This window comes from Chiloscyllium plagiosum, chromosome 39 (genome assembly GCF_004010195.1).
Source record: "Chiloscyllium plagiosum isolate BGI_BamShark_2017 chromosome 39, ASM401019v2, whole genome shotgun sequence".
NCBI lineage: Eukaryota > Metazoa > Chordata > Chondrichthyes > Orectolobiformes > Hemiscylliidae > Chiloscyllium > Chiloscyllium plagiosum.
This window is the reverse complement of record NC_057748.1, coordinates 2115876-2137096: the sequence shown is the minus strand read 5'-3', so window position 1 is coordinate 2137096 and position 21221 is coordinate 2115876. Positions and strand designations below refer to the sequence as shown.

Genomic DNA, 21221 nt, shown 5'->3' with positions numbered 1-21221 from the left:
GAGTGTGTGTGTGTGAGTGTGTGTGTGCGTGTGTGAGTGTGCGTGTGTGTGTGTGTGTGTATGAGTGTGTGAATGTGTGTGAGTGTGTGAGTGTGCGTGTGTGTGTGAGTGTGTGTGTGAGTGTGTGTGAGTGAAAGCACTGCAGCAATTATTCTCCCACTTCAGTCTTGTTTGAATGCAACAGAATCGGTGGTGGATTATTTAAAGAAAGTTTTTGGGAGTTACACCCCGCAGCTTATTTCAAAACCAATAAGATTATTTTAAGAACACACCTCCATTTACCGAAAGCAGAAGGGGAGCATAACTCCCCCCTCCTCCCTTGTGTGTAGCACCCTTCCCACTTCAAACGGTTGCTAGGCAGCCATTAGTTCAGCATCATTTGCAACTCTCAGGATATTGAAGCTGCCCATGTCTGAATACAGCAAGATCTGGACAATACCCAGGTTTGGGCTGATAATTGACAAGAATCATTTGCACCATACAAGTGCCAGGCAAAGACCATCTCCCATGAGAGATAATCTAACCATTGCCCCTTGATATTTAATGATACATTTTTTAAAATTGCTAAATTTTGCACTACATACATTGAGAACTAGACCATCCATTTAAATATTGGGGCAGCAGGAGCAGATCTGAGACTGAAAATTCTAACTCATCACCACCTCACTCTCTGAACACTGCCCGCCATCAAAACACCCTTATTCAGGAGACAAAAATCAGGCAACCATTGGCCAGTTAGCTTACCATCTGTCATTAGCAAAATATTAGTCTAAAGGATGTAAAAGCAAACCATTTCACAAAACAGAGAAAAGTCAAGCAACACTTTGTGAAGCAGAAATCATGTCTGACAAACTTATTGGAATTCTTTGAGGAGGGGATAAGCAGAATAGATAAAGGGGACCCAGTAGATGTAACATATTTGGATTTACAAAAGTGTCTACTAAAACTCAGCACATAAGATTACTTAATAATAGCCAACGGTGTTGGGGGTTATCTGTTAGCATGGATTGAGAACTGGCTCATAATGAAAGACAGACAATTGGGATAAAAGGCACATTTTCAGGCTGGCAGTGGAGAACCTCCGGGATCAGTTCTAGGGCTATAGTTATTGACAATAATTATTAATGAATTGGATGAGGGAAATGAATGTATTATCACCAAGTTTGCTGATGATGCAAAAACAGGTGGGAAGGTAAATAGTGAGGATGACACAAAGAGTCTGCAGAAGGAAACAGACAAGGTTTAGTGATTTGGCAAAAATCTTGGCAGGTGGAATATAACGTGGGAAAATGTGAGATTATGCACTTTGGCAGGAAGATCAAAAGAACTGAGTATTATTTAAATGGAGGAAAACTGCATAAAGTTGCATAACAGAGGGATTTTGATTAATAATAAAACCAACAACTGCAGAAATCCAAAGGTAAAACTGAAATTGCTGGAGACACTCAGCAGGTCTGGCAGCATCTCTGGAGAGAGGAACAGAATTAACACTTCGGGGCTAGTGACCCTTCTTCAGAACTCTGGGATTTGGAGATCCCCATGCATAAATCACAAACTTAGCTTCTAAGTTCAGCAGCTAATAGGGAATGTTAGCAAAGAGAATGTTAGCTTTTATTTCAAAAGGGAATTTTAATATAAAAAGGGACAATTTGCTAAAATTATGCAACAGACTAGCCAGTCCACAGCTGGAATACTGCAAACGGTTTTGGTTCCCTTATCTCAGGAACATTATCTTGGCTTTGGACACAGTCCAGAGAATGTTCACTATGTCGATTCTGGGTCTATAAGGATGTTGTTATGAGGAGACATTGGGTGGATTGGGTTTGTACTCATGGGAAGTTTAGAAGAATGAGAGGTGACTTTATTGAAATGATAAGGGGAGGCAATAAATAATGCTGATGTCAACCCCACCCCTGGGGAGCTGCGTTTGAACCCTTCCAGGGCAGATGGGGAGAATTCAATTCAATTCAATAAAAACTGAGAGAAAGAGTTGTCCCAATGTAGATGAGAATGTCTTCACTGGAGTGTCGGAGGTTGAGAGGTGATCTTATAGAGGTTCATAATAACATGAGGGATATTGATAGGGTTAATGGGAAAGGTCTTTTCCCTAGAATGGGGGATTTCAAAACTAGGGGGCATATTTTTAAGATGAGAGGAGAGAGATTTAAAAAAGACACGAGAGGCAATTTTTTTTATACAGAGAGTGGTTGGTGTGTGGAATGAACTACCAGAGGAAGTGATGGGTGTGGACACAGTAACAACATTCAAAAGACATTTGGATCGGTTTATGAATAGGAAAGGGTTTGGAGGGATATGGGTCAGGAGCAGGCAGGTGGGACTAGTTTAGTTTGGGATTATGTTCAGCACGGACTGGTTGAATCAAAAGGTCTGTTTCCGTGCTGTATGACTCTATGTAACCATTGTCAATGGGTGTAAAAACCCATCTGATTCATTAATGTTCTTTAGGGAAGGAAACTGCCAACCGTACCCAGCTTGGCCTACATGTGACTCCAGACCCAGACTCACAGCAATATGGTTAGCTCTGAGTTACCCTGCAGGCAATCAGGATGGGAAATAAATGCTGACCCAGCCAGCAATGCCATATCCGGTGAATGAATGAAAGATGATTAGGCAGTTTGACAGAGTGGATGTGGAGAGGTTGTTTTCCCTTTGTGGGTGAGTCTAGGATGAGAGGAGATAATATCAGAGGTGGGTTCATTCATTTAAAACAAGAGATTAGGAGGAATTTCTTCATTCCGAAGGTATAGTCAAGACTGAGAGTGTTAAGCAGGCAGGGGAATCAAGGCTGATGGGGGATAGGCAGGAAAGTGGGGATGAAGATTATCAGATCAGCCACATCGCATTGAATGGCGGAGCAGACTTGATGGGCTGAATGGCCTATTTCTGCACTTATGTTTTATGTCCTGATATCGTATCTATATGACACAAGTCAGGAGTGTAATGGAGTACTCTCCATTTTCCAGGATATGTGCATCATCAATAACACAAAAAACTCAGCAGCACAGAGGACAAAACAGCCTGTTTGATTGGCACCATCACCATTCATTCCTTCCACCACTGATGCATGGTGACAGCAGTATGAACTATCAAGATGATGTACAATAGATACACCACCTCCCTGCAAGTTCCCCTCCAATCCCCACACCATCCTGACTTGGAAATATATCACCTTTCTTCAGAGTCGCTGGGTCAGAATCCTGGAATTCCCTCCCTAAGGGCATTGTGGGTCTAACCACAGCACATGAACTGCAGCGGTTCAAGAAGGCAGCTCACCCCCACCTCCTCAAGGGGCAACTAGGGTCAGGGCAATTAGTGCTGGACCCAGCCAGTGACACCCACATTCTGAGAATGAAAGACAAAACAATTAATTCCATGAAGCTGTGGTTTCTCTGGCTGCCTTTTCCCAGGAGCCAGGTGATGGGACTGGATGGATCTTTCAGTATTGTCCAGGAATCTCCAGGTATTCATTGTTAATGCATCAGGAACATGGGAGAGATGTCTGTCTGACTGACGGATGGAATGTGAAGAGTCCAGGAGGGTGGGGGTGGAGGGAGGCTAGACGTTGTTGGTCTCAAACTGAAATCTTGAGGATGACATCCAAATGGAATCGGGAAATCTAACATTTGCACCTTTGTTTAAATTTGTCAGACTTCTCATACTCTCGTCTGTGCATTCACTTCAGTCCTGGGTTAATGGTCACAACAGCTCATATAGTGAATGTTCAACACTCAACAGCCAATCGAGCTTTACTGTAGAAGCAGAGACAGACTTCAAAGTAACTCAATGAAATGTTTGACGATGCTACAGTATGGATTGCAGTGTCTCCAGAGGCTGTGTGGTTCCTCACTGCTTGTCCCTTTGTCCTTCCTCCTGTGCTGGACACATAATACATTCTGTTCTCCTTTAATTATCCGGGCAATTTCCCCAGCCGCACTGTCCAGTGTCAGGTGCGAAGGTCATTTCCCACTCCAGATCCTGGAGGTGAAAGTCCTGGCGGAGACACCAATGCAGTGTGGTAGTGCTGGATTGCCAACTTTCAGAGGAGACATTAAACTGCCCTCCAAAGTGGATCTACAAGATCCCCTGGCACATAATTTCAAAGGAAGTGCTGTGTCCTGGTGGATATCTGTCCAACACCAAACTGGTCATGACCTTACTGCTGCTTGTGAAAGCTTGCTGAGCACACATTGGTTGTTGTGTTTCCTACCACCTCCCAGCCGACCAGGACAACAACAGCGAGAAAGGGGAATGGACTGCAAGGGTCAGGGGAGGGGGAGGGGGGAGTGACATAGCGTTGGTCACGTTAAGATTTGACAGGGTGGACCATCGGATACCTAAAGGACAATGTTGGTGAGGTGATGTCAGGAGACAGAATGGAGGGCTTGGGCACCAATGGCAGCTACGCAGATGCAGGAGTTGGCACTGTCTGCTTAGGAGTCAGCAGTCCAACCTGTTTGTCCTCTTGGTGATTCTGAGAGAGCGGTCAGGGAGGTAGATGGATCTGGTGGGAGGGGACAGGGTGAAGACAGCAGAGAAACAGGCGCCTGGCAGCACCAAGACAGAGGTGGGCTGTGTAAGAGAGCAGAAAGTGGAGCTCCAATAGAAAGGCTATGTGGCTGAAAACTGTCAGTTATAGAGCTGAGGATTGACTGGGGACTGAAAGCTCAGCAAATCCAACGCTTCTTCCCTGATATATGAATTGATTCCTCATAAATTAGCTGAATTTTCCAATTAAAATAAACTTGTTCTTAACCTTAACAAGAGCATATTGTTTCTAATTGATTCAGTGCCTGGGGAGAAAGGTGGGGTCAGAATTATAGTTAAACCATTTGCTGTCAAACAGTAAAATACCATGTCATACATCTCCAACAGTAAAGGAACCTTTATCTGGCAATTAAGCCCCTCATTAAGAGAATCCTAGTTACCTGCGCAACATTGGAGAAGATCTGGCATTGACAAATTTCTCACGGGGAGAAGGGGAGTGGATGTTTGAGTTTGGAACCTTTCATCAGGACTGGGGGAGCGGGAAAGGGGCTGAGAAATTAAAATCACACAACACCAGGTTATAGTCCGACAGGATTATTGCTGTATGTAATCACTGGTACCCATCAGGGTGAAAGAAAGGACTATAGATGCTGGAGATTAGAGTCAGAAAGTGTGTTGCTGGAAAAAGCACAGCAGGTCAGGCAGCATCTGAGGAGCAGGAGAGTCGACATTTTCGGCATAAGCCCTATTCCTGATGAAGGGCTTTTGCCCAAAATGTTGATTCTCTTGCTCCTCGGATGCTGCCTGACCTGCTGTGCTTTTTCCAGCAACACTCGAACTCTCCAACAGTCCTCATTATCTTCAAATTTCTCACAGGGCCCATCATACTCTTCTTAAGGACCAGTTCTCAGAAGGTTGTTGTGTGACTAAAGACTGGCATGAATTACCAATCCCTAGTTGGCATTGCCCATGGTTGTATAGCCCTCCATGGTTTGCTGGGCTCCTTCAGAGGGCAAATAAGAGTCAGCCAGGTTGGTGTGGGGCTGGAGTCACATAGAGGCAGGTTGCCTTCTGAAAAGGGGTTTATAACCGTCTAACTGCTTGATTGTTCCTTTCACTGATTTTAGTTTTACATTTCAAGGTTTAGTTAATGTTTAAAGCTGAATGAGAGTTTGGACAATGCCATTGAATTGTGATTAAACTGCCCTCCAAAGTGGATCTACAAGATCCCCTGGCACATAATTTCAAAGGAAGTGCTATGTCCTGGTGGATATCTGTCCAACACCAAACTGGTCATGACCTTACTGCTGCTTGTGAAAGCTTGCTGAGCACACATTGGTTGTTGTGTTTCCTACCACCTCCCAGCCGACCAGGACAACAACAGCGAGAAAGGGGAATGGACTGCAAGGTCAGGGGAGGGGGAGGGGGGAGTGACATAGCGTTGGTCACGTTGAGGTTTGACAGGGTGGACCATCGGATACCTAAAGGACAATGTTGGTGAGGTGATGTCAGGAGACAGTATGGAGGGCTTGGGCACCAATGGCAGCTATGCAGATGCAGGAGTTGGCACTGTCTGCTTAGGAGTCAGCAGTCCAACCTGTTTGTCCTCTTGGTGATTCTGAGAGAGCGGTCAGGGAGGTAGATGGATCTGGTGGGAGGGGACAGGGTGAAGACAGCAGAGAAACAGGCGCCTGGCAGCACCAAGACAGAGATACCAGTCGAGAGAGTGTGGTGCTGGAAAAGCACAGCAGGTCAGGCAGCATCCGAGGAGCAGGAGAATCAACGTTTCGGGCAAAAGCCCTTCATCAGGAAATTGGCTTATGCCCAAATCGTCGACTCTCCTGCTCCTCGGATGCTGCCTGACCTGGTGTGGTTTTCCAGCATTACAATTTCTGACTGTAATCTCCAGTATCTATAACCCTCTCTTTCACCCTGTTGGGTACCAGTGATTACATACAGCAATATTACTGCGTCGATGTTTTGTGTGTGAGAAATACAGTTCAGATTAAAGTGAAGGACGAGCCCTTTTAACTCACACACGTCTCCTGGACCACAATTGCTGAGCAATCCACTAATCCTTCTTGAATCAGTAACCATTTACCGGGTTACCTTGTGCTGAAAGAGAATCAGTGAGCCACTTGCCAAAACCCAGGCTTGAAACAAATGTCCACTAGACCCAGAGCTCCAAGGAACTCCCAACCCAGATAAATCAGAGCCCAGCAGGAAGCATTTCTCATTAAAATAAAACGGAGAACTGTGGATGCTGGAAATCTGGAACAAAAGGGAGAAATTGCTGAAGAAACTCAGCAGGTCTGACAGCATCTCTGATGAAGAGAAGAGAAGAGTTCTGAAGGACGGTCACTGGACTCAAAACATTGACTTTGCTTCTCACTCCACTGATGCTGCCAGACCTGCTGAGTTTCTCCAGCAATTTCTGTTTTTGTGGGAGTGTTTCAGCCATATACACAGTTTGCAGTTCCAAATCTGTGCTGATGACCCCAGTCCCATTGTCGAAGGGTTGGTGCATTGTCTGAGGGTAGGACGCTAAAGCAAGGCAGTGTCCACCCTCTCAAGTGGATATAAAGGATCTGATGGCCACACCTGCAAAGAAGAACAAGGAACCCTTCCTTTCTGGTGTTCACACTGATAGTCAATCACTTGAGCAAAAAAGGAGGTTTTCGGGAGCCTTACAAAGGTGGCCAGAAAGGGGGAGAATATTAGGGTTGGAGTTCCAGAGCCTGAAGTCTAGGGGAATGTGAGAGGATCTAGAATTGTTTTGTAGAATTAAAGGAGATTCAAGAGATAGAGAAGGGTTGTGGCTACAATGGGACACAAGGAATTTCCAAATCGAAGTGTTGGTGGACTGAGAGCTAATGTAGCTCCTTAGAACAGCCAAGGAAGTTTCTTTACAGTCTCCATTATCCATAATACTCTAGTCTTCACAGTTAGATTATAGTGTTAGTGTGCAAAGTGCAGCAATACTGAGGTTCTTCAATTATCAGCCAATGACTATCATCCGTCCTAGTTAGGGCGGGGGAGGGGAGGGGAGGGGAAGGGAATGGTGGGAATTCCGTCTTTGCAAACAGAGGAAATTCGGCTCAAATCTTATATCGATGAAGATTGATAGTCACTCCCATTGTACAGAACCATTCCTCCATCATTCCCATTGTACAGAACCATTCCTCCATCATTCCCATTGTACAGAACCATTCCTCCATCACTCCCATTGTACAGAACCATTCCTCCATCATTCCCATTGTACAGAACCATTTCTCCATCATTCCCATTGTACAGAACCAGTCCTCCGTCACTCCCATTGTACAGAACCATTTCTCCGTCATTCCCATTGTACAGAACCAGTCCTCCATCACTCCCATTATACAGAACCATTTCTCCGTCACTCCCATTGTACAGAACCATTTCTCCGTCTTTCCCATTGTACAGAACCACTCCTCCGTCATTCCCATTGTACAGAACCATTTCTCCATCATTCCCATTGTACAGAACCATTCCTCCGTCATTCCCATTGTACAGAACCATTTCTCCATCATTCCCATTGTACAGAACCATTTCTCCATCATTCCCATTGTACAGAACCATTTCTCCGTCACTCCCATTGTACAGAACCATTCCTCCATCATTCCCATTGTACAGAACCAGTTCTCCATCATTCCCATTGTACAGAACCATTTCTCCATCATTCCCATTGTACAGAACCAGTCCTCCGTCACTCCCATTGAACAAAATGTCTGATTGCAACTGACCTTCACAGTTCATCTCCATCTTGTTTACTTTGCGTTACCATATTTTTGAATGATCAGCTACCCTTCATTTACAGAGAAGAATCTCACGCAGAGAATATAATTATCATAAACCACTGTTGTATGTTTCAAGGTATAAACAGTTCAGATGACCATGGACTAGGCACAGTTTGATGCAGGTCCAACCCTTGGGTTGGATAACTCTCCCTTAACCAGCTACATACTTGTTGAAATCCAGCTGCACATATTACATACAGTAGACACTAAATTTTCCATTTGGTAATATTGCCATTACAATCATGTCTCAGTATAAACATAGAGGTGAAAAAGTGAGCAACGTACAGGGTTAATATATAGCAATAATGGTGATGTACTCAATCTAAATGATAAAATGAGTTTATATTCAGCCAGACCGGCCTATTTCCAGTCTAACTCTGGGCCAACAGAGATGGATTGGAGTCATTTACAAAATAACCATGAGATGTACCATTTAAACTTCAATATCAAAATGTCCTAAACACATATGCACACTGATAAATCATCTTTAAGATGGAAATTGTATGAACTGTTTAACAATTCCCAGCAGCATGCAGGGTTATGGGGTTGGGAAGGGTAAAGGACATTGAAGGGTTCAAATGTCGTATTGAATGACAGGGCAAGTCTGATGAGCCAGATAGTCTACTCCTGTTCCTATCATTTTAATGTGACACAACCACTTTAGTCTTAGTGCACCGAGAGTGGAGGAACCCCTTGTCATTTCCTGCCAGCCCTATTATCAGCCAAGCTGATTAACCAGATGACCATAAACCAGGCTTTACTGTAAACCCATGGATTCCGTGTTCAAACATTATGTCAGCCTCTCAGAACATCAAGCATTTTATTCTGTTTACAACTGAAGTCCATCTTTTACCTATCAGATGCTAATAGAGTGCATTGGCATCAGTCCGAGGTTCTCAGAGCGAAAACTGAGCTGTACAAGATTTCATACCAACACCAAAATTCAAAACACAGATTCAATCTTCCACTCTCCCACCTCTCCCCAAGCCTGTGACTCAAGGTCAATAATTTGCACAGTAAACACTACAGCAAAGGACATTTCTGGTCTAAAGTAAACACACCTTTGTTAACTGAGCTGGGGAGTACAGGTTTGTGTCACAAACGGGCCTTTCTGTCTGCCCCTTTGGTTATATAACCACTGCCTGATGTTGAAGGGTCACCCACATATAGCAGCTGTGAAGTTTCAGCATTTCTGAAGCTCTCTTTATTTCCCTCCCCTCCCTAGTTCAGTTCCTTTTTTGTCTCGTCTGGCCAGTCTCCCAAGTTCCAACCCTCCTTCAAATCCCTTTCATCTGAAACTCAGTTGCCTGTAACCTAACAGACATTGATTCCTGTCCATCTTATGCTCACTGACCCACACCAACTCCCAGTCTACAAACATCTCTGTTTTTAAGTATGCATCCTTGTATCCCTCCAAAGCCTTCTCCCTCTATTTCTGTTGCTCCTTCGATCTTCCAACATCTCTGCACTCATCCAATGTTGATATCTAGTATTGCCTCCATTTTAAATTATTCCCCATTGGCAGCCTAGAGCCATAAAGTCTGTAATTCAGCCTTCATCCCTCCCAGCTTCCCCTCTCCTCCTTTAAGATGCTCCTTTGCACCTTTCTCTTTGACCAACACCTTGGCTGCGCGGCCCAATACCTCCTTATGGAGTTCATTAGACTACATTCCCTACAGTATGGAAACAGGCCCTTCGGCAAAAAAAGTCTACATTGACCCACCGAAGAGTAACCCACCCAGACTCATTCCCCTACCCTGTATTTACCCCTGACTAATGCACCTAAGACTATGGGAAATTTAGCACGGCCAATTCACCTGCATATCTTTGGACTGTGGGAGGAAACCCACACAGACACGGGGAGAATGTGCAAACTCCACACAGACAGTCACCTGAGTTGGGAATTGAACCCAGGTCCCTGGCGCTGTGAGGCAGCAGTGCTAACCACTGAGCCCCCACGTCGTCCATTGACTATCAATCTATTTCCTGTTGCACTCCTGCAAAATCCCTTTGGAACATTTTAAATGGTGAAGGCATTGCATAAATGGAAGGTACTGTTAGCAGGGTTTCACCCTCCCAACTGCTTGTGCATCCACTTCCTACACCAATAAGGTGATCTCAAATTCATTACACTTCAAAGGAATTAGCAAATAAATATTTACTCTTGAGTTTTTAAAAAAGTTGTTCAAGGGATATTGGCTGGGTCAGCATTTACTGCCCAGTTAGGAGTTAACAACATTGCTGTGGGTCTGGAGTCCCATGTAGACAGGGTGGCACAATGGCTCATTGGTTAGCACTGCTGCCTCACAGCACCAGGGACCTGGGTTCGATTCCAGCCTCAGGTGTAGGTTAGGGTGGATTGGTCATGCTAAATTACCCAGTGTTCAGGGATGTGTAGGTTACGTGCATTAGTCAGGGATTAAATGTAGGGGAATGGGTCTGGGTGGATTACTCTTCAAAGGGCCAGTGTGGACTTGAAGGGCCTGCTTCCACACTGTAGGAATTCTATGATTACAACAGACTTCCTTCCCTAAAGGGCATTAGTGAACCAAGTGTGTTTTTATGATAATTGACAGCAATAACACAATCACCACCAAACCATTCAACTTTAATTAATTTTAAATTTCACCATGTACTATGGTCAGAATTCAAACCCTTGCCCACAGAGCATTATCTTGGGTTTTGGTTTACCAGTCTAGTCTCTATACCACCACCTCCCCTTTCTGTAGGTTAGCTTAACCACACTAGTGTAGAAAACGTATGTGGGTGAAAAAGAGAATATAAAGTAAAGGGCTTACATTTATCTAGCAACTTTCACATCCTCATAACATCCCATAAAGCTCACAGCAAATTGAGTAAAGTATACACAGTGTTGAAATTTTTGCCCAAATTTAGCTTTCGAATTCATGTATTTAAGAAACCTAAGCATAATTTTGGCTGAAACCTCAAGTGCAGTTCTGAGGGAGTGCAGCACTGTTGGAGGTACTGTCTGACAGATAAAAAGTTATGAGTGTGGTGCTGGAAAAGCACAGTAGGTCAGGCAGCATCTGTGGAGCAGGGGAATCGATGTTTCAGGCATAAGCCCTTCATCACACTCTTGACTCTAACCTCCAGCATCTGCAATCTTCACTTTCGCCTTGATAAAAAGCTACATATGGGTATTTAAAATCCCATCTCCACCAGGCAAGTTCTCTGCTGTGTCCAGGCCAACGGTTGTCCTTTAGCCAAATTAATCCTATCAGGGGATCTGAGTATTATCACATGACTGTTTGTGGGAGCTTTCTGTGTGTAGATTAGCTGCCGAATTTCCTTCATTGCCTGGGAATCACTCTGAGATGCCCTCAGAAGGTGTAAATCACTCTGGGAATGGACGTTCTTACTGCAGGTCAGGTGTGTTGTGCTCTGTCCTACCCTGAGGTGGTACACACTCTGTATGCCACCAACGCTGCCATTTCTATATCACTTCCCCCTCTCCCTTCACATCCCACAAACCCCCAGGAGAGGCAACTAAAAGGGGAACATCTGTGGGGAGGGGAAAGGCGGGTGGAACTTTCTCATACTTTCTCAAAGTCTGGGGGCAAGGCTATTTGGGGGTGATTAGCCTGCTCAGTGCTGCCCAATAGGAGCCGCTTGGGTTGACTTTCTCAGCAAATCACAGGCCTGGAGGTCGGCAGTTCTGGGTCCTAAGGTCTGCCCCTCCTCAGGCCCAACAAAAAAAGGGTTGAGTTTATTTTTACACTTTTCACATATAGAAAGGGGTTCAACAGCAACAGGCTTTCATAGACCACCCCCTGCCCTTGGACTCAACCCTGGCCACTGACGAACCTCACATTGAGGCTGCTTCAACCCCCAACCTCCCCACCCACCCAGGAGGCAGGTCTCCCACTGGGGAAAGTGGCCATCTGCTAGAGAGACGGCCACTTATTGCCCATTAAAGGGTGCAGCACCTCATTAACCCCAAGTCATGGAAAATGGACGAGTATCTTTCAACTGGCCCGATCTTTCCCATTCTGGCCTGTGCCAGGGAGGCCTGTGATCACACCCAGCGTGAAACCTCCGTCTGAGGCCAAGAGATGTAGAGACCAGCTGTTGAATGGCAAAGCCGGACAAACCCTTCTGAGGGCAATACGGAGCTTTGGGAAAGGGCTAACCAGACCCGGCTGCAGCCTAGACTTGGGCAAAGACCAGACAGGAGAGGGGGGAAAAGGAGGAGACCCACAGGGAGAAAAGAAACCGAACAAAAATGAATAACCACTGAGCAGACTCAAAGGGAAACGCACCAAGAACGCAAAGATGAAACCTCTTTCGAGCATCGAGCCCGCTCACGCTGAGTAGTGAAGGGTTCCTGGCGAAGCAGGAACTCCCATCAGTTAGTCCTGAGCTTTTCAATTCAATCACGGAGAGTTGGTGCTGCCAGGCCAATATTTATGACCCAGCCTTGTGCAATGTAGTCATTCACTCAGCCATTTCAGAGTGCAGGGGCTGGAGTCACATGCACGATAGAGTGGGGACCCTTTCCTAGCCTAGGGCTCATTCGTCAACAGTGGGGCTTTCTGACAATCAGGGACCGTTGTCATGGTCACCATCACAAAGCTAACTTATACAGTATTCCATGTTCATTTTGTTAAAAATGTTCAGATACTACCGGCTGCTATGGTGACCTGTGAGCTCAGTAATACCCAGGGCACTATCCTGCATGTTGCCAAGGTACAATGTCATTCACTGGTGTAGTTAGTCAGGACTTGTTATGTTCTATAGTTGGTACAAGGGAGGAGAAAGCGGGAACTTTCGTTTGGAAATGAGTTTCATTAAAACATATCCCACAGTTTCCTCGTTCACAACATCACTGGAACCGAACTCAAAACTATCGTGAGCAAGATGCTGACACAAGATGTCCATTCTGAGGCGGCCTGATCCACAAGAGTTAAGACAAAATGGAGATGGCTGCCCAACCTTCTCAAGTTGGGAGATATCTCCAAAGCAAACATTTCAGTTTTGGTTAAATTCAGGGGAAAAAAAAACCTTCCTTTTTAACGAGGTGATTTATAAAGAAGCAATGTTACCAGACTTGTCCTGTCGTCTTCTCTTTGCCTGGATATTGCATATCTACGTTCCTCTACCAAGAGCAGCTATCACATTGTGGCTTTATCTAAGATCACCACCATCCAACATCCAACTTCAAAAAGACGGAATTCTACCAATTACAACGGAGCACATCATAACTGCCTGGTTTGTACTTGCAATTATCATCAGGTGAAGAACCCTAATTTTGTAAAACTGAGGGTTGGCTGTCCACAATAGCCTGGGTTAGACAGAGCAGCCACTGTCCCATCAAACTGCCCGAGCACAGGTACAGCACAGCGTTACAGGGCAAAGCTCTCTCTACACTAAACCCATCAAACACTCCCAGGGCAGGTACAGCACAGATTGAGATACAGAATAAAGCCCACTCTATACTGTTCTTGACGAAGGGCTTATGCCTGAAACATGGACTCTCCTGCTCCTCGGATGCTGCCTGACCTGCTGTGCTTTCCCAGCACCACTCTAATCTTGACTCTGATCTCCAGCATCTGCAGTCCTCACTTTCTCCTCACTCTACACTATCCCCGTCATCTGTCCCAGGACAGGCACAGCACGGGGTTAGATACAGAATAGCACTTCTGCACTGTCCCCATCAAACATTCCCAGGACAGATACAAAATGAGACTAGACACAAAGCTTCCTCCACACCGGGAAGGGCACAGTGGGAGTAGGTACTACTCTGTCCCAGGATAGGTGCAGCATGGGGTTATATACAGAGTAAACTCCCTCACGTTGTGTGCTCCACACTGGCAAGTGTCCCTTTAGCATCAGTGATTGCTTCCTCTTTCTGGTAGTAACTATCCTGTGCTTTCAGCATTGGCCTGATAATTGAGGCAGATTTTTCACAAATTAACGCTGACCCCTGCAGGCAATGGTAGCTTTTATTCCCAACCCTAATGGTCATTGTGCCTTGGTAAATATTCAGTTCCCTTCAATTGCATTCAGACACAAAGTATCAAAAGCCCTCCACTCCAAAACGATGCGCTTCAGTTGAAAGCTACAAATCACTTGGAAGCATTTGATCTGAGTCGGTATAGAGTCAGGGAGAGATATACCTGAACACACCGGCCCAAAAGCCACGAGTCCAACATTGGACGCACACCTCATGTACAAACCCATCAATACTTGGTTCTGTTATCATTAAAAGCCCAGGTGAGAGGATTCAGTGTACAGTTAAACACAGCTGCCCACAAACAGCGGATGCATAATCATCAACAAGGTTCCATATCATTCATGTCGAAACTACAATGAATTTCTATCATGAGACTGTTACGGGTGAACATTTCGGGATATGACCCATATTGTTGGGTCTTGTGGTCCCAGTGACAGTGCCTCCTGCCTCAGGGCCTGGGTTCAAATCCCATCTACTCTCAGGAATATCAGAGACCAGTCTGAACAGGTTTATTAACCGTATGTGCGACCAATAACCTTCATTTAACTATATTTTATCGTTTTTTCGTTTGCAAAGATTTGTATACTAGTTAACATTTACCCAAGGTTAACCTGCGCTATGAGTCTGTCTACTTTTAGTTAGGACTGGGGTCTGCAGGCACTATTTCAGATATTTTAATAGAAGTTAAAAGTGAATTGGAGTTGGGGGAGGGGGTGGGGAAGGAGCTGTTTTTTCGCACCCAGTGAGCAGATAATGGTGTTGTTTGTCATGTCCCCTGGTTCTTACTCACTGAAACCCCTGCCCGTTCACCAAAAATTGTCTCTTTCACACACAAAAAAAAATCTTCTTTGTAACAGCTGAGGGCTAAGGAGCACCAGTGTTTGATTCTGGGTAGGGCACAGTGGGGAACCAAAGAAATCCCAACCTCTGAAATCCAACTCCCAGCTGTTTCAGTCGTTTTTAAAAATTTCTGCACCTTGCTCCCCCTCCCCTTCTCTCAAACATTCAACAGCCTGAGGCTGCTGAAACATAGGTTCCAGATATTTCACATCCAGGCATAGAAGGCACAGAGCACCAATCCTCCCCAGTGCAGAGTGAGCCAGACACTCATGTGAATCTGCTCAGGGACAGGAAAGTTGGGGTGGGGGGTGAGGATTGATTTAGCTCCTTGCCGTAGGAACAGTTTATCCCAGCCAAATAACGGCCAAATATACAAGTTCAATTTCCGATTAAAACCACTGGATAGATAATCAGTGAGCACAGCGAGTAACCACATCGGAACTGTGCATGAAGTTTTGACACATTTGAAATAGACCCAAATAGAATTTATTTTTTAAAATCCTAGTTTTATTTGAGTTTACAATCTGTATGAATCATATTTGGGCTTTTAAATGAGAAGGGCGGTGACGTCATGGCTTTTTTCGCCCTGTATTTTTAAGATTGAGTTATGTGTGACATTTTAGAAAACAGAATAATCGGATTGTTGTGGGGAGGGGATCGGAGAGAATTTCTGTTGTAGGGGCGCTGCAATCACGACACTCTGAGTACACATTTCACTCAGTTCTGTTTTAATAACGAAGGGGAGCTCTGCCAGAGAGTAGTCATGTCCCTCCCCCACCCTCACCCCTTCCCCAATTCTCTCTGTTTATTGCAGTCCAGCCTCCTACCCCAGCGCCGAGGCGTTACTAACCTCCCCGGTTCCCTGCAATCCGACTGCTAATTGATGACATTGCGCCTCCTGGGAGTTTGTACCGGCGCCTCATCAAACCACAATTCACGGAAAGAGATCTCGGGTCTTTTTTCCGACTTGTACCCGAAATGAGACAACAACTTCTGTGTACCTGGGGGGGGACCTATAACTACAAGGCAACCTACACACTGCATTATCTTGTTTCATCTTCCTATCTGTATTTTTTTTAACTGAAGTGTACTGGGGAGTGAAGTCCTTTCCTCAAACAATGGTTGTTCGAAAAAATACATATCCCCCGCTCCCCCATTTGAGACCAATCACCAGATTTGTTAATACTTGCAATATCTCTTTCAGTGATGGTCTCTCAATATTTCTTTCATTCCAAATTGCTGTCCCCTATACCAATCTCATAGGCTTCAAGAGTCCCTGCTGTCATGGCAATGTATCCCTCTCTAAGCCCTTACCCCCCAGTCCCCCTCTTCCATTAGGGCTGTTTCTTGCAGTGACAGAGATTGGAAACATTCAGGTTTCTTGATTTGCAGACCTAACCTTTATATATAAAGAAACATGTTCCCATTTTGTCTTTGATAAGCTTTAGTTCTGACACACCCAAAATGGCTGTTTCCTTTCTCATTGCAAAATAAGAAAAAAAAACAGTGCTTTATAAAACAATAAATGCTGCAAAACACAAAACAATATTTATTTTCAAAATAAACCCCCCAAAAATGATATTAGTGCTTCATAAAAACCATCAGGGCAGATTCCTCGTTCAATGATCTCTTATTGCCACGCTCGGTTCAGTTTACTTAAAATACCCCTGATTAATTGGTGCTATTGATTTTTCGGGGGTGGCGGGGGGGAGGGGTGGGCAGATGGAAATATATAGTATTCAGCATGTTATCTCGCTGCAGACCCGTGTTAACAGGAATTTGGATGCTGTAAATGAGAGAAGCAGAGTGCGTCAAACAGCACCATTGAGAGCATCCGTTTTGCTATTCATCCCATGTTCAGCTATCAGTCACACAGAATAAACATGGGGAGACAGAGGTGGAGGGGTGGACTGAATGGGGAAGGAATGGTGTAGGAGAGGAGGAAGGCGGAGGGGTGAAATACCTTCAAGACAGCAGGTTCTCCACAATCCCGAGTGGGTCATCACTTCTTCATTCTTTTTGCTGGTTTCATTTTCACTGACCGTCTTGCTTTTGCAAACCCCTCTGGAGTAAAGCCAATAGTCCGTCCCTACAGCAATGGTCATTAGACTGAAGGCTGCAAAAGCCCCTACCGTGGTCAGCAGCATCTGCACACCGCGATCAAACAGCCCCATAATTCTTCATTATATTCGCAGCCAGCACACAACACACACTTTCTCTCTCTCTCTCTCTCTCTGTCTCTCCTTTTCTCTGTCAGGTAGTTGAGAAAAGATTTCCCCCTTTCGAAAATGAAACAAAAAGGGGGAATGCAGACCAAACAGAAGGGGGCAAGGCGGGATCAATTCCAGTCACAATCCAATATATCTGTTTATATATATCTATATATTTATAATTTGTTTTAGTAAAAAAAACAAAGAAAAGCCCCAAAAATAGATAAGTTAATCCTTTTTTCTAAAATTCTGATCCCCAGTTTCCATAAGTGATGGCTATTTTTGAGAGAGCTTCAAAAGATCGATAGCAGTGAGGAGCAGGGTCCGTGGAACTGCTCTCGTTCACAGTCTCGGCAAACCAAGCCAGATATAACGCAGCCGTCTTCAGCACTGTTGCCCAGACTTGCTCCCAACGCCATGAAATCCTCGCAGTCCTCTGACAAGCACGGGGTTGGTATGGTGTTTGGAGAAAGATATTTCTTTCTGGCTGAGGTTAGTCTTGGAGAGGAGCGCGGCTGGGCGCCTTGCAGTTCATGGTTAGTGAAGGCATTTGAAGTGCCCAGCGCTGGTGCTGAAACGGACAGCTCCTTCTTAGACCATGTTATTGTCAGGGCGAACTACTGGGGCTCATTCTTTGTCTCTCTCCCTCCTGGTTTTCTTTCTTCCCCCTCACCTTCTTCTTTTCCCCGTCCTTTCTCTCTCTCTCTCTCTCTCCCTTTCTCTCTCCCTCCCTCTCCCTTCCTCGATTCCTCTCGGTACCTGAAAATAACAGCTCTCAGGCTCCAGGGCACAAAAGAGGCGTTACGCTTCCTCCCCAGCGTTCCTCGTCACTCCAACAGTACGTGCCCACAGCTCCCAATGCAGCTCTCTCACATCGCAATTAGACCGCTCTCTCTCTCACACACACACACACACACACACAGACACACACAAAAAGGAGGAAAAAAAATCGCATGGTTCCGGGCAAAGCGAAGCATAAATCAGCATGTGGAAGGGATTGTTCCAAATAAGTTACAACATCATGTGCCCAGTTACAAGCACTCATCCACCCATTCAAACCTAGAATCCACCAAAAACTAGAAGGGAGTGAGGTAGGCAGAGGGAGTGGGGCACCCAGCATAGAATAATGGGTAAGGTTTACAAGGATGTTGCCAGGGTTGGAGGGTTTGAGCTACAGGGAGAGGCTGAACAGGCTGGGGCTGTTTTCCCTGGAGTGTCGGAGGCTGAGGGATGATCTTATAGAGATTTATAAAATCATGAGGGGCATGGATAGGGTAAACAGTCTTTTCCCTGGGGTAGGAGAAGCCAAAACTAGAGGGCATAAGTTCATGGTGAAAGGGGAAAGATTTAAAAGGGGGAACTTTTTCACACAGAGGATGGTGCATGTATGGAACAAGCTGCCAGAGGAAGTGGTGGAAGCTGGTACAATTACAACATTTAAAAGGCATCAGGATGGGTATATGAATTGGAAGGGGTTAGAAGGATATGGGCCACATGCTGGCAAATAGGACTTGATTAATGTAGGATATCTGGTCAGCTCGGATTTGTTTCCATACTGGATGACCCTGTAATTACGAAATCTGATAGGGAATTCAGGAGAAACTGACCAGAAATGACTAATGTGGAATTTATTATCTCAAAGAGAGATCGAAGGAAAAAGCATTCAGGGAATGTGGAGTTAAATGACAAGAGCAGGCTTGAGGGGCCGAATGGCTTTCTTCTGCTCCTTTGCTCTCAAACAAAGAGAGAAGGAAATGTTGATAGACAGGAGGTATACAGTTGGGAAGATGCTCCTGCAAATCAGGAAATGCCTTTGGTGCAAAGTCTATTCAGCACGCTCCTGTTCAAACCATTGTGAACTAACTTTCCAACAACTCTCTTCTGAAGAATTCATACCAGATTCAACATGTTAACTCTGCTTCTTTCTCCACAGGTGCTGCCTGACCCATTCAGTTTCTCCAACACTTTCTGGTTGTATTTCCAACAGCTCAATTACTGCTGTTATAATACAAATACAAATTCAATTCTGAACCCTCCATAATGCTGAAGACAGATCTGGTTTCTTTATTCACTACTCAAGCAGCTAATGAAGACTGAGAATAGGGTGTTTGACAATTTGATTTTTTTTAAAAATGTTTGGATCCCGAATGTTGGGATCAGTAACCCCATGAAGCTGTCAGATTGTCATAAGCAGGGGTCAAAAGTGTGGTGCTGGGAAAGCACAGCCGGTCAGGCAGCATCCGCGGAGTGGGAGAGTCGACGTTTTGAACATAAGCTCTTCATCAGGAATCTTCATCAGCAGTCCTCACTTTCTCCTAGATTGTCATAAGCACCTAACTGATGTCCTCTTGGGAAGGTAAATGTCCAATTTTATCCTGTCAGGCACCAAATGTGACTCCAGTCCCACATCAGCATGGTGAATGAAGTGGCCTAGCAACTAGAGGTGGGAATTAGGAAACAGTGCCCACTTCCCATGAATAACCTTTCTCTCTCTCCCCCTCACTCCCCTCTCTCAATGGTCCTGGGTGGTTGATTTCATCTTTAAGAGACCATTTTGGAGCCATTTTTATCTTGTCATCGCTTTTGTAAATAAGGAGGAGGCATGGTGGCTCAGTGGTTAGTACTGCTGCCTCATGGCACCAGGGATCCGGATTAAATTCCCACCTCAGGTGACTGTCTGTGTGGAGTTTGCACATTCTCCTTGTGTCTGTGTGGGTTTCCCCCAAGTGCTCTGGTTTCCTCCCACAGTCCAAAGATGTGCAGGTCAGGTGGATTGGCCATGCTAAATTGTTCATAGTGTCCAGGGATATGCAGACTGGATGGGTTAGCCATGGAAAATGCAGAGACAGGATAGTCGGGGGGGGATGCTCCGCAGAGGGTAGGTGTGGACCTGAGGAGTGAATGGTCTGCTTCCATGCTGTAAGGATTCTATGAAATTATATACAACTCAACAGAACCTATAACCCAGCTAATTGCATGGGAGCCACATTCAAAATAATCCAGCTACCTCCAATTCCAAGGAGAAACTGAGGACTGCAGATGCTGGCGATCAGAGTCTAGATTAGAGTGGCGCTGGAAAAGCACAGCAGGTTAGGCAGCATCTGAGGAGCAGGAGAATCGATGTTTCGGGCAAAAGCCCTTAATCAGAAATGGCTTTTGCCCAAAATGCGATTTTCTGTTCCTCAGATGCTGCCTGACCTGCTGTGCTTTTCCAGCATCACTCTAATCTTGACCTCAAACCCAGATATGGCATGTAATGACATAAACTATCTTTGTGCTTACCACTTACAGAAGGTCATCAGGAAATACTGAAGCAGAGTCCAGTTTTTACCGACTTATCTCAATGATATTTTGCTCTGCTTATTTCAAGGAAGAAAGAACTTTGCCTTGGTTCAAACAAAACAGATTTTCATGAAAATATTGCACCGAGGGAAGAATTTAATTTCATCGCTGTTTTCTACGTCACTTGTCGTGAATTCAACAGAAAAACTATGGAAAGTTGCAGTGCAAATTGTTTTTAGTCATGGAAGAGGATATATCCTGAAAAATGTATTGGGATAACAACAATAACAAGCTGAATTTCTATAGCACCTTTGATATAATTATAGTGCCTTAGAGACGTACAGCACACCTGAGAGACCCTTCCAGTCCAACTTGTCCATGCTGACCAGATATCCTAAATGAATCTAGTTTCATTTGCCAGCACCTGGCCCATATCCCTCCAAACCCTTCCTATTCATGTACCCAACCTTTTAAATGTTGTAATTGTACTAGCCTCCACCCTCTGGCAGCTCAGTCCATACACGCACCACCTTCTGTGTGAAACAAATTGCCCCTTAGGTCCCAATTAAATCTTTCCCCTCTCACCCTAAA

General features: G+C 45.0%; 1 protein-coding gene across 1 annotated transcript in view; it reads right to left on the bottom strand.

Annotated features, from left to right (window-relative positions):
• Positions 1-18138, bottom strand: part of cacng2a (calcium channel, voltage-dependent, gamma subunit 2a) — a 130220-nt gene extending 112082 nt beyond the window's left edge. Inside the window, exon 1 of the mRNA XM_043679479.1 lies at positions 17102-18138. Coding sequence (XP_043535414.1) covers positions 17102-17312 — 211 coding nt within the window. The 5' untranslated portion in view covers positions 17313-18138. The remainder of the gene's footprint in view (positions 1-17101) is intronic.
• Between the last annotated feature and the right edge of the window lie 3083 nt (positions 18139-21221).